Source organism: Lagopus leucura, unplaced genomic scaffold (assembly GCF_019238085.1).
Source record: "Lagopus leucura isolate 7727_CA_CO unplaced genomic scaffold, USGS_WTPT01 145-28_obj-0_obj, whole genome shotgun sequence".
Taxonomy (NCBI): domain Eukaryota; kingdom Metazoa; phylum Chordata; class Aves; order Galliformes; family Phasianidae; genus Lagopus; species Lagopus leucura.
The window spans coordinates 1-14,300 of NW_024962550.1; the positions used below are offsets into that span (position 1 = coordinate 1).

The 14,300-nt window shown below is 55.3% G+C and overlaps 2 protein-coding genes across 4 annotated transcripts; one reads left to right on the top strand and one right to left on the bottom strand.

Annotated features, from left to right (window-relative positions):
* Positions 1–432: 432 nt before the first annotated feature.
* On the top strand, positions 433–8,102 carry BORCS8 (BLOC-1 related complex subunit 8). The gene is made up of 5 exons (XM_042890762.1): positions 433–536; positions 1,728–1,840; positions 6,082–6,146; positions 6,474–6,581; positions 7,552–8,102. The coding sequence occupies exons 1-5, from the start codon at positions 500–502 to the stop codon at positions 7,592–7,594; spliced, it is 366 nt and encodes a 121-aa protein (XP_042746696.1). The 5' UTR covers positions 433–499; the 3' UTR covers positions 7,595–8,102.
* Positions 2,496–12,889, bottom strand: TMEM221 (transmembrane protein 221). Of its 3 annotated transcripts, none has more exons than XR_006182200.1 (4): positions 12,485–12,889; positions 10,015–10,100; positions 4,230–9,742; positions 2,496–4,124 (listed from the first exon to the last, which is right to left on the bottom strand). XR_006182200.1 is itself a non-coding variant. In XM_042890761.1 (3 exons), the coding sequence occupies exons 1-3, from the start codon at positions 12,781–12,783 to the stop codon at positions 9,228–9,230; spliced, it is 900 nt and encodes a 299-aa protein (XP_042746695.1). In that variant the 5' UTR covers positions 12,784–12,889; the 3' UTR covers positions 2,496–9,227. The 3 variants fall into 3 exon arrangements, 1 of the variants encoding a protein (XP_042746695.1); XR_006182199.1 differs by having other exon boundaries at positions 4,221–9,742; XM_042890761.1 differs by having other exon boundaries at positions 2,496–9,742.
* Positions 12,890–14,300: the final 1,411 nt, after the last annotated feature.

Here is a 14,300-nt window from a genome sequence, read left to right on the forward strand (position 1 = left end):
GGGGGGGGCGGAAGCTGCCAGGCCCAGCAGAAGCGAGACTGCACGACTCCAGAGGTGGGGCTGGGAGGGGACAAACACCTGCAGGGCCCCCCCGGCAGGGGTACGGGAGGCTCCGGCCCTGCAGCCCTGTGGAGATGGGGATAAGCGGCCGATGGAGGTCGCAGCCGTTGGAGCTGCTCCTGATGTCCCCAGCCCTGGCACCGGAGGGGGGAGGGGGAGGCGCGGCCTGTACGCACCCGAGGCCTACACTTGCACAGCGGGGAGCAAAGAGGGAGGCGACCGCGGGGCTTTACCTGATCGGACCGCACTCCGAGGCAGCCCCGAGGCCCGGCCGCAGGGTGGGCTCAGCCCCCGATAATAGAGGGGTGTGGGGGGGAACTCCTATTGTAGGGGCAGGGGAGAGGGGCGGAACGCGTGTGCTGGGGGCGGTGTTCCCGGCCGGGGCGGAACTGGAGAGGGGCGCCACCGGAACCGGAAGTGGGAGCGGTGGCGGAGCGGGATGGAGGAGCCCGAGATGCAGCTGAAGGTGAAGAAAGGTCGGAGCGGATCGGAGCGGATCGGGGACGCGGGGGTGGTGGGGCCAGATCGGCTGTGGGGGGCTCCGGTGGCGTTCTGTTGCTCTGTCGCGATAGGGCCACCCACGACAGGGCCTTGCGGTGACAGCAGATGTCGCGATAGATTCCTGTGGGTCGTGAGAGAGGAGGGGGGTGCGATGCGCCACTGGGCAGGCCGCGACAGAGCGCCGTGACGGGGCTGGGGGACGCGTATCGCGACATATCGCGGTGGGTATCGGCCGTATCGTATCTCGCAGTTCTGCTTTTATTCGCATACGCGTTCGGGAGCTGCGGTGAGTGCCACTGTAAGAGCCGCAGTTTGGGAGCGGCTGTGACTGAAACCAAAGCCCTGAGGCAGGGAGGGGGGAAATCGCTTATCCTGAACGCAGCCCTGAATCGGTGCTGCTCGGAGTTGTTCCCCCTGGCTGTGCTGAAGGCGCTCCCCACTTGGTTGCAATCAGACCCCACACGAAACGGGAAGCAATCGCTGAGCTCTGCCTCTCCGTCGTTATTAATTGCTGGGAGCTGTAAGCGTCAATCCAGGAGGAAGGAGGGCTCAGAGCTCCCGCACAGCCCTCAGCCTGCGGAAGTGGCCATTGGCAAGGTGAATCCTGTGAGAAAGCAGCAGGAAAAGCTGCTTTTTAGTTACTTTTAGGACATCTCTTGGGGCTGGCGTGTGGGGGAAGAGGCAGAAGGACCCCAAAGCGGGAGGTTCACCGGCCCTCTGCTGCTCCCTCCCATCTCTAGGCCAGCTCAGGTTGCTCAGAAAAGGCGCAAGCAGTTCCAACCCCAGGCCAACCCCAGCTGGTGTGGAGCTGTTGGGCCAGCAGTGTCCCAAGGTGATGCTTCCATCTGGTGCTGAGCTCATTGCATGTGCAGTGACATGGAGAGTGCAAAGTGAACCACCTGTGTAATGCTGCTTTCCTACCGTGTCCTGGTTAACATTTCATGGTTAATAGCTAGAATATTTGGGCTTTTACTCTGATCTGTGGCACGTTGAAACTTGGAGCCTTTTGTCAGAAGGCTGCTGTGCTGTGGGAGGTGCTGTGGGCTCTCTGAACCCCACGTCTTCCAGAGACACCTTGAGAGATGGCACCCAAGGGAGCCCTTCCAGCCCCACGTTCCTCCCATTGCTCCCCACCTCCTGTGACTCTGTTGTTTCCCTTTCTGCAGTTACAGACAAATTCACAGAGAGCATGTATGTGCTGGCCAATGAGCCCTCCGTGGCCCTGTACCGGCTCCAGGAACACGTCCGGCGATCGCTTCCAGAGCTCGCTCAGCACAAGGTGAGTTGAGCTCACCAACCCCGAGACAGTCAGACCAGAGCTGTTCTCCTGAGCTGCCACCTTGTTCCTATCTCACCGCCTCGGGAAGGAAATCAGCCATTGGGGCACAGGCACCGTGTGGGAGGTGCTAAGGGACCCCGTTTGGCCCACACTGGGGGGGCTGAGGGGGGATCTTCACGTTCACTTGCAGATCTGGGGTAAAACTTGCATGGCCGAGCACATCCCTGAGCTCCCAGTGCTGGATGTGTGTGTGGAGACAAAGAAAAACGACTCTTGTGCAGGGAAGGGGGGAGGAGGAGGCAGACGTTAAATCTTATTACCCCTGACTACACTGCAAGATTTTTATTTCCTACATAAAATAAGGAGGAGGGTGAGAGGAGGGAAGGGGGAGTGGGAAGAAACAAGTGAGAAGAGCCCACACAAGGAAAGGCAGGATAATGAATCGCATCTCACAGCTGTGTTCCTACTTTCCTCCAGAGCACGGAGCAGAGACACTTTAATGCCAGCCTTGTTGTCCTTCTCCCTCTTCTGCCAGTCATGATTCATTAGGAGTGATGTCTCATGAATAGATTACTGCTTCATGTCTATGCTAATGCACTGTCAGGCCTCATTTTTCACCTTTGCTTTACAGCCCTAGTTTCCAAATTAACCTGGATTGTGACACTTTATTATTCAATTATTTATTAACATTTTATATACGTGTCTGTGTGCAAGGGTAGGTATATAGAGATGTATATGTATGTATGGCACACGCTGATGCGATTGCATCACTGGGATGCAGGAGACAGGTTTATAAAATTATTCCTGAGCTGTCACTTGCTTTCATTTAATCAAGATAGCCCCGGTTTCAGGGAATGTGTCTGGAACAAAAGGAAATTGAACAAATTGTATGACAAGTCATGCAGAGGGAAGAGATCAGTTTCCATCACCGAGTGGTTTATAACAGGGAGGAGGGTGAAGGGCAGCACAGAAGCACAAATGGAAGCAGCAGCCAAGTGAACAAGCTGGACACTGTGCTGGTTGTTAGACATGGGGTTTGTGCTGAACAAGATCTCTGAAAATCTTTGCTGCTTTCATTTTTCTTGCTAGGCATTCTCCTCAGTCTCAGCTGGTTACAGCCATCCTGGAGAAGTCTTTTTTTTAGCCAAAATTGCTTCTATTTTCCACTTTCTTCTCATAAGAAAGATTTTGCAGTCCTGGGGATGCCAGCAGCAAATATGAGGACACAGTGTGTCCCCATGTGACTGCAGCCATCAGATGCCTTTGATACCTTCGTGTCCAGCCTCACAGCATCTGTCCTGCCCTGGGTGCAGGCCCTTACAGGAGGAGGAGCTCTGTGTGCTCCCTGCAGTAGTGGTGCTCTGTCAGGTCAAGGTTGAATGCAGTGCTCGTTGTCCTCTGCTTTAGGGCTGCCCCAGCACCACCCCAATCTCGCCGTCCCCCTCTAATGTTGGGAACATCCTCCTAATACTGCCTCAAAGATGCTGCTGTTTTTATCCATTTCTTTGTGACCACCTCATGGGCACTTCCAGCTTTCAACTGCATTCCTTTGTGTTTAGCAATGCATTGACGTGGTAAGGGCTGGGGGAAAATGGAAAGCAGATTCTTTCTCGCAGCTTAAACAACAGTAGATGGAACTGCTGGTGGTGCCTCCTCCAGCCTCTCAGCCCCCACGTTCATTCTTCCAAGGCTGCAGTGCCATGTTTGGGAGTGTGCTCTCCTCCCTGCAGGTATCTGGCATCCTGACCACGCTGCCAGGCTGCTGATGCTGGAATTGTGGTCAGGTTCTTTCTCTTGCAATTCATCCCGCTCTCATTTTCCTTGCTGTCTGCAGCAAACCAGGCAGCCAAGCCCCCAGGAGAGAGGTGTGCTCAGTGCCCTGATGGGGCCACCGGCAGTGTGGAGCATTGATTGGTGGGGATGGATATTTTGGGTTGCTCTGCTGAAGCCCATCGGCTCTGTTCCAAGATACTGGAACAGGAAAGTGTCAGCAGGGCTGCGCACCGTGAAAGCACTGTCAGGTTTTATCTAAATCAGAGCAAAGGCACTGAATTAAGGTGGGTTTAATTCCTCAGAATGGAAAAGAAGAAAAAGGAGTGTTCTGCCTGGATCCATTCTCTTGTAATTTAGTCCCAAGGTGCAAGTAATGTATAAAGGAAACAGGATTTATTGGTGGTTTCCAGCTTTGCTTTCAGCCTTGCAGCAGCTCTGTCCACGGTTGGCACAGTTCTCCTGAAATGCAGCTTTTACAATTCCTGAGGAGATTAAACCTAGGAAAAATGAGCTGGGGGGTGGAGGGGGAAGTAAGCAAGAAGAAGGTCACCTCCATGTCTTTACAACAAGCAACTTTCTTGGATTTGATTAAAAATAATCTTAATACCTTCCTTACCGTCTCAGACTCTCCAGGCAGATTCAGCCCCTTGCTGATAAGATGGAGCACAATGCAGGGCCCTCACTGCCTCCACGTGTCGGAGCTGTGCTGCTAAGCTCTGCTCTGCACAAAGCTGCCTTTCTGGATTTCCCCTGATCTTTTGAGAACTTACATCTCCTCATTAATTTACTGCTAAGCAACAGTAATATATCCTTAGTATATTAATAGCTGGCTTTAGTTCTTAAACTGCATCCAAAGGCACCTCTTGGGAATTTGAAGGAAGGACGTTAAGAAAAGTTGAAGAGCTTTAGGGAAAGGCTTTTGTTGCTAATTAATGGCACAGCATTCCTAGGAAGTAGAGGGAATGCTGAGAATGGACATCACTGGCACTGATGCTGGGGAATTAATAAAATCTGCTTGTGCTCAGGGCCATGGGCAAGTGACTGTATTGTTTCCACCTTTTCAGTGGAGCTTTGCAGCCACCATCTCTGGCTTCCCAGTTTTACAGCCGTGCCCTCATCCTGCACTGGGCTTTGGGAGCTGACAGGCAGTCCTTGAAACTGTCCAGAGGCCGTGCTGCTGCTGGAGGAAATGGTTGGTAGGGGGGGGTCACCTGCCATTGGTGGCACAGAGCTTTCAGCAGGGCAGGGAGAGTGCTGAGCTGCTGTGGTGACTGAGCCAGCGCGATGCTGGGCTCTAAATGGTTGCTAAAGATCATCTGGCACCTCTTGGGCAGAACAGGCCGCAAAGCTGCAGGACGTAGCTGCCTCTTTCAGCTGCCTCTGCTCGCAAAGCCTGTGTTCAGCAACAGATTATGGTCAGGTAAAAGGTGATTGGGCTCTGGGATAAGTGTGAACTCTGCAGGGCAGCTTGTGGGGTTGTGAGTCGGGTGGGAGGACCCTGCAGGGAGCTGCCTGCAGTGTTGCATGTAGAGGCTTGTTTCTTTTGTAGCCATGTGGTCAAGCGTCCCGATGTAGGACAGGCTTTGAACAGACAGAAGTGATTTTGGATGCACTCCAAGCTCCCAGCCGACCTCCTTCAGTCACAAAAAGAGGCCCTTGCGTTTTCTTTGGCTTGTAACTAGACCCAGCAGAATAGACTTGAGAATGAGCTCCCATGAGAACATATTTTAAAAAGTGCCCAAACTACTTGAGCACTTTTGAAATGGTTATCTATGGAGCAACACCTCTGAATTCAGCTATGCTTTCATTGTGATTGGTACATGCATTTGGTTTTCCCTCTCCTTGGAGAGGAAAATTGCATCCCATGCCAGAACTGCCTGCATGTAGTTGAGTTGCTGTGAAGTTTACAGGGCTCCTTCCGAGCTCATGAAAGGAAGGGCACAGTGCTGACTGCTCCTTGGGGTCAGAGTTTCAGAGCAGGCTAGAGGAGGCTTCTGGCTGTGATAATGGTTACAAATAGCAAGCAGAATGGAATGAGAGCTTTCAGTGCTGTTTTACCTGGTTTTGCACGAGGAGCTGAGCACTGGACTCAGCAAGAGGTGCGTTGGGCCAGGCACACCAGGGGATCTGGGCATTCTGGCACTCTGTGGCATTGCTGGCTGCTTGCAGCCAGCCTCATTGCAGCTCCCAGCTGGCTCATGGCTACATCTGAAAACAAGGAGAATTTTGCCAGTGCATCCCAAGTGTTGGCTCCAACCCGTAGCCCTTCCAGATAAATGTTTCTTTCCAATTCGAGTGCTTGGCACCCGGAGCCAAGCATCACAGGCTGTCAAACAGTAGGCAGAATCCAAACACAGCTTCCTAGTGAAAAGCAGCCAGAGCCCTCATTTGTGCAGAGCTGGCAGAGTGCATCACTGTGAGCTGCGTCGTTGAGTGCACACCTCACACTGCCCTCTTGTTTCTTTCAGTCTGACATGCAGAGCTGGGAGGAGCAGAGCCAAGGAGCCATCTACACCGTGGAGTATGCCTGCAGGTACTGCAGACTCACCCAGTCACAGGGCTGCATTCGCCAGCACAGGCTTTGTAGTAGAAGCAGAGCAGAGGTCCCCTGTTCTTCCTTGATGGCTTCCTGTGTGAGCCAGGGAGAAAGCAGTCAGGTGGGGGTGTGAGGGTGCAGGGCAGAGCTCCCAGAGCCTCGAGGCTTTCCCTTGGCTGAGCACACCAGCTCTTCCCCACCTGAGCCTGCAGCGCAGTCCTGCCCGTCTCCTGCAGTGGATCCACTCACTAACCAGCAGGTATCTGAAGATGTGTAGCACTGTTAGTCTGAGGATATGCTCACCAGTCCTCCTCTCTCTTTCAGTGCCATCAAGAGCATGACTGACAGCAGCGTGTACTTCAGGAGCATTGACAGTCTGCTCAAGCATGCCATTGCCATGAAGGATCAGCTGAACGCCGCTCAGGGCCGCAGGTAGCAAGGCACTGTGACACTGCCCTGCTTATTCATCAGTGACCCTTTTGCCTGACAGAGGCTTTGGTGATGTAATGCAGCCCAGAACAAACATGCCCAGCAGTTATTTCAGTAATGTCATGCCAGACTATTATTTAAAACAGTGTGCTGCTTGCCTTCCAGTGATCTTTGTTTACCAGGAGAAGCAAATAATCTAATTCACAGAAAGAGATAAGTGGAAAATAATTTATTGCCTTCTTTAAATAGGGATGTTTGGTTCTGTAATACACTAAAGCTTTGTGTTAAAGGCACTTGCAGTGATGCTACTGAGATGGAACAGGTCAGAGGCTGCCCTTGGTGCTGCTCTCTGTCATGCATTTGGCTCTTTCCCTGAGGGAAGTCCCATAGAGATTAGTGGTGCTGGCAGATACAGCACAAAGGTTGTGTTCTTGTGTTTTGCAGTTGAATTACAGCTACTAAAACATCTTCCAGCAGATCATCTGAGTCCAGTTTATTTGTCTCCTGAGAACTGTGTTGGTATTGGAGTCTGACTGGTTAGGAGTGAGAAAACTCCCAGGCACCCATGCTCACCACAAACAGTTTTAAATGTCCATCCCTGATAAAACCACCACAGCAAACAAAGTGCCTCTGTCTGCAGAATGACTCTGCTTTACACATCTCTGGTACGGGTTCTGTATTCTCCCAGTTGCCCGTGCAGCAGGGTCATGCTGTCCAGCACTTACAGTGCATTTTGCTGGGTTGCTTTTATTTTTTTTTGTGGTGCTGTGGCTTTAAAGACCGTTCTCTTAACACCCACGGTGGCTGGTGTGTGCTGCTGCGTTGTCTGCGTGGAGCACTGAAAGGTGTTCTTGTCTAAGCAGCTCCTCTGCTGCGAGCAGTGAACTTTTACAGGAGGGAACCCCTGGTTCTTCATGTTCTCGTGGCTGCTGATGTCCTGCTGCTGGATGTGACTGTCTGTTTCTTTTTACAGCGCTGTTGCCCCACAAGCCAAGAATCCTCCAGGCAGTTCCTGATTGCAAACAAGACTGGCTGTGCTCTGCCTTCTTCTCCAGCCCAGCTCCGCGTTTTCTGACCATATGGAGGAATAAGAAACCTGCTCAGTCTGTGAAGTTGCACAGAGGCCTGTGCCTGCCTGTCTGTTCCCAGTAACAAGGTGCTGCACCTGAGCAGTAAAAACCCTGCCACTGGGGTCAGAGCTGCCTTTGGGGGATGCTTTGGGGAGCAGTCGTATCCCTTTCCACAGTGGGAATGGAAATGGGGTGGTTCTGCATTTGTCCTTTCCAGTTCTTTTTGATGGCGGACTGCTAGGAGGCATTTTTCCTCTCTAACCGTTGGCCACAGAAATATCTCAGAAAAAAACTAGGTCTTCTTTCAGTATTTTGTAGATGGCTGTGTCCAGACTGAATGGAGGCACACTTCAGCCTTGTTCAGGGGGTGTTCTGCAAGGAGAGCTTTTCGTGTGTGTGCCAAAGAGTCGCTGAGTTTGGTCTTGGTGAGAACAATAATAAAAGGGAAAAACAAGTTTGTTCTGTCTCAGACCTTCCCCTCTTGCTTGCTCGGGCTGGGGGGTCTTGCAGCCTGCTGGTTCTGTGTATTTCAAAGGGCACAGAGCAAAACAAAGACATGCAGAGTTGGAGCCTTTTCAAGTGAGAAAGAAACTCTCCTGTTCTTTGGGAAGAAAAAAGAAAAGGACTTTCTTCATTCTGTGTCATGCAGTGTTAATCTCTCTTGGAACCAACAGTTCTGTTCTGCTGAAGAATTTACCAAGGATACAGGGATCAAAGCAGTGCTAGACTTCCAAAAAAGTGCTGTGTATTGTGCTCAGAGTAACAGGTGTCTGTGAGGATAACATGGAAGGTGAGGGGGAATCTGGGTCAGCGGCCTTCCTTCACTCCCTGAAATGCTTTACAGATTGCTGGATGATGAGGATGTGGGGAGGATCCAAGCACGTAGCTTTAGTAACTGTGAGCTGAACCCACTCATTTTCAACAGGAGCAGCAGTTGCACTTGTGCATTCTGCCCTGCAGACAGCAGAGAACCACCAGCACAGCCCTTCCTGCGCCACAGGTCTCAGCACTGACAATTGGCACCGTCCTTAGGTGACATCCAGGTGATCCCCAGCAAGGTTTTCCCACTGAACACAGGATAGGCAGCTCCCATGTCCTGCCCAGAGGGTTGAGGTGCTGGTGACTGAGGGAATAGAGGAGGCAATGGAAGGGGAGAGGGGCATGGCCAGCCAGAGAAACTAGCTGGGGTTGCTGGGGAAGGAGGGTAGGTGTGCTCCTGGACAAAGTCCTCTCAGCCCTCACACGTGTTGCCACTTCCTTCGCTGCTGCTCAGTGCCCTGCAGAGATGGGACAGTCCTGCTCGAGCCTTTCCCTGCCCCTGCTGTCTTGTTTGCAGGGAGACAAGTGCCAGCAGCACTGCAGGAGGGGCTTCTCAGCAAAGAAAACCTGTGGCTGTGGCTGCACAGGCCCATGCAGCATCCTCAGAGCAGGAGGGCAGAGGGTGGAAAATCAGCCATCCCGACCTCATGAGGGATCGTTGACACTTGGGCTGTGACGTGACCTATATTAAGCTCTAAACAGAGATGCAGATCTTGGCTATGGCTCCTGCAGTTCTGCTGTGATGAGATGGACATTCCACTCACACCAGGGTCGAGTCCTTGCCCGAGGCTCCAGGTTTGCGTGCCAGCACATTCCTCATCTCCTGGGTGACGCCGTTCCAGGGCTTGCCCTGTGCCTGCAGCAAGGCTGACTCTGCTGACAGCGTCCTGTGTGTGCGGGGCAGGTGGTAGCTCTCCTTCTCAGAGCGTGCCCCAGGGCTGCCCGAGGAGGTGAGATTGCTGCTGGCCGGAGAGCCCAGCTGAGATTTGCGCTCCAGGAACGGAGGGAAGGAGAATTCCCGATGGATCTCAGGCCGGGGCCGGGGCACAGGGATGCTCTTGTTGTTCAGATTGCTGCCGGGAGTTTCGCTGTGCTGGGCAGAGTCGTTCTCATACAGAGTGTGAGAGATTTCGGAGTGGCTGTGTGACAGCTGGGAGGCGCGGACCAGGGCGTGCGTCACCGTCACCAACAGCACGATGATGCCAGAGGAGAGGATGCAGGCGCTGGCGATGCCAGCCTCGAGTTCAAACAGCAGCAGCATGTAGATGGCAAGAGCTGGAAGGGGGAGTGCAGCACACCGTGAGGAACCAGATGGATTCAAGCGATGCATCTGACCTGCAAAGTTCAGGCCAGAGCTGCCCCGTGGGGGCTGCTCACCAAGAGAAGAAAGTTCACGCTGCGGCTGATGCTATTTGCAAAGCAAACCTGATGCTTTGGTGGAAATGCAGCAGCTCACAAGCAATCAGCATCTAGAGAGAGGCCTGGGCTGGGCACAGTCCCTGCCTTCCCCCCGCAGCAGGCTGTGTTTGTGGGCAGCGAGCACTTACCTGTCAGATAGACTGAGACCCCGCAGCAGAACAAGCCGATGGCTGCGTGGCGAACAGTCCGGCTGTCCAGGAGGAACCAGTCTGCCCTGCAAAACGGGACAGAAACACTTTGCTGAGATGGGGCTGCATTGTCTCCTGGCCCCTGCTGAGGAACTGAAATGCTGCTTTTGCGTGGAGAAGTTCAGGGCTGAGTCTTTCCCCTGTGCTGCACAGCTCTGCATGATCTGTTCCCGCTCTGGAACAGGATTTGGAGATGCCTGATTCTGGCTGTGCTTTGGAAAGCAGGTAGGGCAGACAGGAGAGATTCAAGCGGCTCAGGGCTCTCTGCAGGTGATTTGTCCTGTTCAGCAAACCTTGTAGAGCAAGCAAGGAACAAAAGTGAGGCCTCATGCCCATCTCCCCCTTAAAGAAAGAGTGAAAAGCAAAGTGCTGGTGCACTAAATTTAGCAAGGCCAGGTTGTCTTTGCAGCCTCGGGAGTGGATTTCTTTGCTCAGCTCAGATTGCGAGCCCTTTGTCTGGAGGGGGTGCCGTTGTTTGAATCGTTCCTAAACCACAGGAGAAGAACAGCTCGTTTCCTGCAGGGCCCTCCTTTCCATGGGCGCACAGAGCATCACAGATTCTGCAGCACCTCCAGAAGCCCTGGGGCCCATTGGAAGGACACGGGACCCGCAGCTCAGCATGGCACGACTGTCCCGGCAGGACCAGCCCTCTTCCGCGGCAGCCGGCTCCCTCCACCCCATGGGACAAATGCAGCAGCCAAGGGACGCTGCGCCCTGTCCCCATTTCCTCCCCGAGTCCCCCAGCACGATGCCCTCCTCCTGGGCCTGCTGCAGCCAGGAGCCGTTAATGGAGCCTGAACCCGCTGCCCGGCGAGGAAGAGCAGCCGCTTTGTTTTCTTAATTACCTGAGTCGGGAGGGATTAGCGGGGAGGAGAAGGACTTTGTTTGGAGCTGGCTCGGACTATTGAGCGCAGCGCTGAGAAGCGGAGCGGTAATTCAGTGTGACAGCCCCAACGTGGGAAAGGTCCCTGGGACGTGAGCTGGTCCCCTAATGAAACCAGCGCCCGGTGGGGCCACGGAGAGATGGCAGCAAACGGCATCACAGGGAGAGGGGCTGCATCCCAGCACCTCCTGCCCCAGGCTGCCTCTCTTCCTCCCAAAACACAGCGTAACCCTCAGCTCACAGCTGGGAAAACGAGGCGCTGCCCGACCCATCCCAGGCAGAGGGATGTGGAGCTGGGACTCCCGACCTGCTCCTTGCAAGCTCCCTCCTGCCAAAGCCTTGCACTGCCAGCAGCAAAGCCAAAAGCAGCCTCTCACTGCATGGGGACACAGGAGAAGAGCACGGAAGCATCATATAAAGTCAAATTGTTTGGAAACAGCTTTGGGGAGCTCCAACCCAGCCGTGGAGCAGGTTGCCGCCCTCACACTGTGTCTGTGTGACCTCCATCGCTGCTGCTCAGTGCTCAGCCTGCCTCACACCCGAGGCTTCCACAGAAGAATTGCACAACCTGGAAAATGAGCATTTTCCAGCCCAAATGAATACAAAATCTCAAACAAATTCACAGCCAATGGGTGGATTTTCCGCTGTAAGCAAGGTTTACTCTGGGAATCTTCACTAATGAGCACGTGGAGCTGCAGCATCACTTGGAAGCCACCAGAGACTTGCTGGAGCTGCTGCACGAAATGTGAGACACTCAAAGTTTTGCCAGATCCTGTTGCTTCCTCTAAGCTGAGTTGTGACTTGCTCACAACGGTCCCAAAATGGCCCTGCAGGAACCACCATGGGAGCCACATGAAGGGACCAACTTCCAGTGAGCTGCATTTCACTGCCATCATTTGCATGCTGCTTTTATTTTTGGTTCACCCAGGAGCCACCGACCAAAGCCAGGTCATGGTTGAGGAAGCAGATTGGAACTAATTGCATTGGAAACAGTTCTGCAAGTGTAAACGTGCTGTAATGATTAAGTCAGCACACGTCTGCTGGTCACCAAACGTGGGTCTGTGGTCACCTGGCAGTCACCACTGTGGCAAGGGACAAACATGGGTGGCTCCAGGTGCAGACACAGCACGAGGGCTGGGATCACCCAGGGATGCTCTTGGGTAACTCCATAGGGTGCAGCAGCTGTGAGCTCATCAGTGCAGTCACTACGTGCAGCTAATGAAGGAGGCAAATTTACAGCCCAGGGGTGGATCAGCCAGAGGTAACCCCGCTTCATGGGAGGGCACAGCAGGGAGGAATTTGGGCTATCACTGCCCAGCGTTCACCCAAACCCAGAGCGGTCCAACCCTTGCAGTCCCCTCTGCTCGCCCTCCCCAGGGAGGGGCCAATATCGCGGGGGGAAAGAGGAGTGGCGAGACCCCTCCGAGCTCCCTCTGCATCCCTGGGGGTCCAGAGCACCCCGGTGCCCCCCACACCTTCCAGTCCCCAGTGCTCCCCCCTCCCCACCGCGGTGCCCCCCGCTCTCACCGCTCGGGCCCGGGCTGCCCCCGGCACAGCTCCGTGCTGAAGTAGCCGTGGAGGAGGCAGAGGAGGAGGCAGCTCACGTTGAGCACGAGGCAGAGCGCGGCCAGCACGGCCGACACCGGCAGCAAAACGGCGGCCGCGGATTCCGGCAGCGCTCCTCGAACGGCACCGGGACCGCTTCCGAGAGCGGTCCGACCCGCCGGCAGCTGGAAGATGAGGCTGGAAGCGAGCAGGGCCATGGCGGCGGACAGCGTGCCGAAGAGCAGGAGCACCGTCAGGGTCCGCTGCGGGTAGGAGGGCATGGCGGGGCCGGCACCGAGAACCAGAGGGCGCTGGGCAGCGCCGGAGAAGCCGCGCGCACCTCCGCTTCGACCCGGAATCGAGCGCTGAACCCCGGGAGCGCCGCTTTCCTCCGCGCAGCGCTGCCCAGACGGGGCGGTCCTGCCCGTCCTGTCCCCGGACCTCCCCACCACGACCGGACCCCCCCCGCCCCGGGCAACGCGGAGCGGCTCCGCCTGCGTCCCACCCAGGGACGGGAGGGTGGAGGAAAGGGGCAGGAACGGGGTGGGGGCTCCGGGGACGGACGCGGGGACAGATGGACAGGTGGGGGCTGGCCGTACTCCACCAGTACCCCACAGGTCCCCCCCCGCTCGCCCCTTTCCCACGCAGCTCCTGGAAATCCCTACCGGCCGTGAGCCACCCCGCTGCTCCGCGTCGAGGAAGGGGACGTCGGCCCCGGGGAGGTGCGTTTGACTTCAGCTTCTGCGTAAATTAGGAGTGAACGGCCGAAACGCGTCCCCGTGAGGCTGAGAAAGGACCTCCGGAACTCGGGGCCGGCCCAACTTTCCCGTGCTTTATAAATATCCTGGGAAGCAGAAGCTCCTCTTCCCCTGGGAATGGCTGGGAATTGCCCTTGGCAACACAATCCCTCGGGGGGGGGGGGAGGGGGGGGGTGATAGCACTGAGCAACCCCCCCCAACCCCATTCGGCACACCCATGAATTTGGAAAAATTCACTCTGCAGATCCCCTTTTATTTTGGGAATGCACTCAGGAACAGAGGGGAAACTGAGGCAGAGGTTCCCTGCTCAAACCCTCAGCCCCCAGAGCAGCCGTTTCCCACCTGTATGGGACAAGGGCAACATCAGGGCTGTGCCTTTCCGTGCACATCCCATGCGCCGTGCCAGGGCCACCATGAGGACACGGATGGGATATGCCTCCAGTTCCTTCCAGCCCGGTGTCATCAGCGTTTGGGCCCATGCCCAGCCCAGCTGTGGGATCCGGGATGGGCGACCTTTCCATCAGAGCCGCCTGTCCCGCGTGGGTGGTTCCTGCTGGCACCCTCTGCTCCGGAGCCACACGGGACATGGGGCTATTTTGAACGCTGGCGTTGTTGGCCTTGGCAGGCAGTGATGGTTTGACTCTCTGCTCATTTCCAGCCCCGCTTGCATTTTTGGCTGTGGGGGATGGAGGTCCCCAAGCCCGCATCCCTGGCATTTGGCTCAGGGTCCCCAAATCAGCCCCCAGTGCCAGTGCCCCTATCACCTCTGAGTGGCTGCGTCACTTGGGGCACAGCTCAGGTCCCCCCAAACCCCTGGATTTGGGGGCAGGAAGGGCCTCCAGAGGGAGCTCAAAGCTTTTGAGCCTCGAGCTTGCTGGCAGCAGCCAACCAGAGCCTGGACAACCCCTGTGCACCCCCTGACCCCAGGGACAGTCCCACACTCAAAGAGGGGGCTCAGCTGGAAGCAGCCCTAGGCCAAGCCAAGCCCCTGGAGACCACAAGGTGAAGGAAGGGTCAGGGAGGTCTGATGCTCTGAGCAG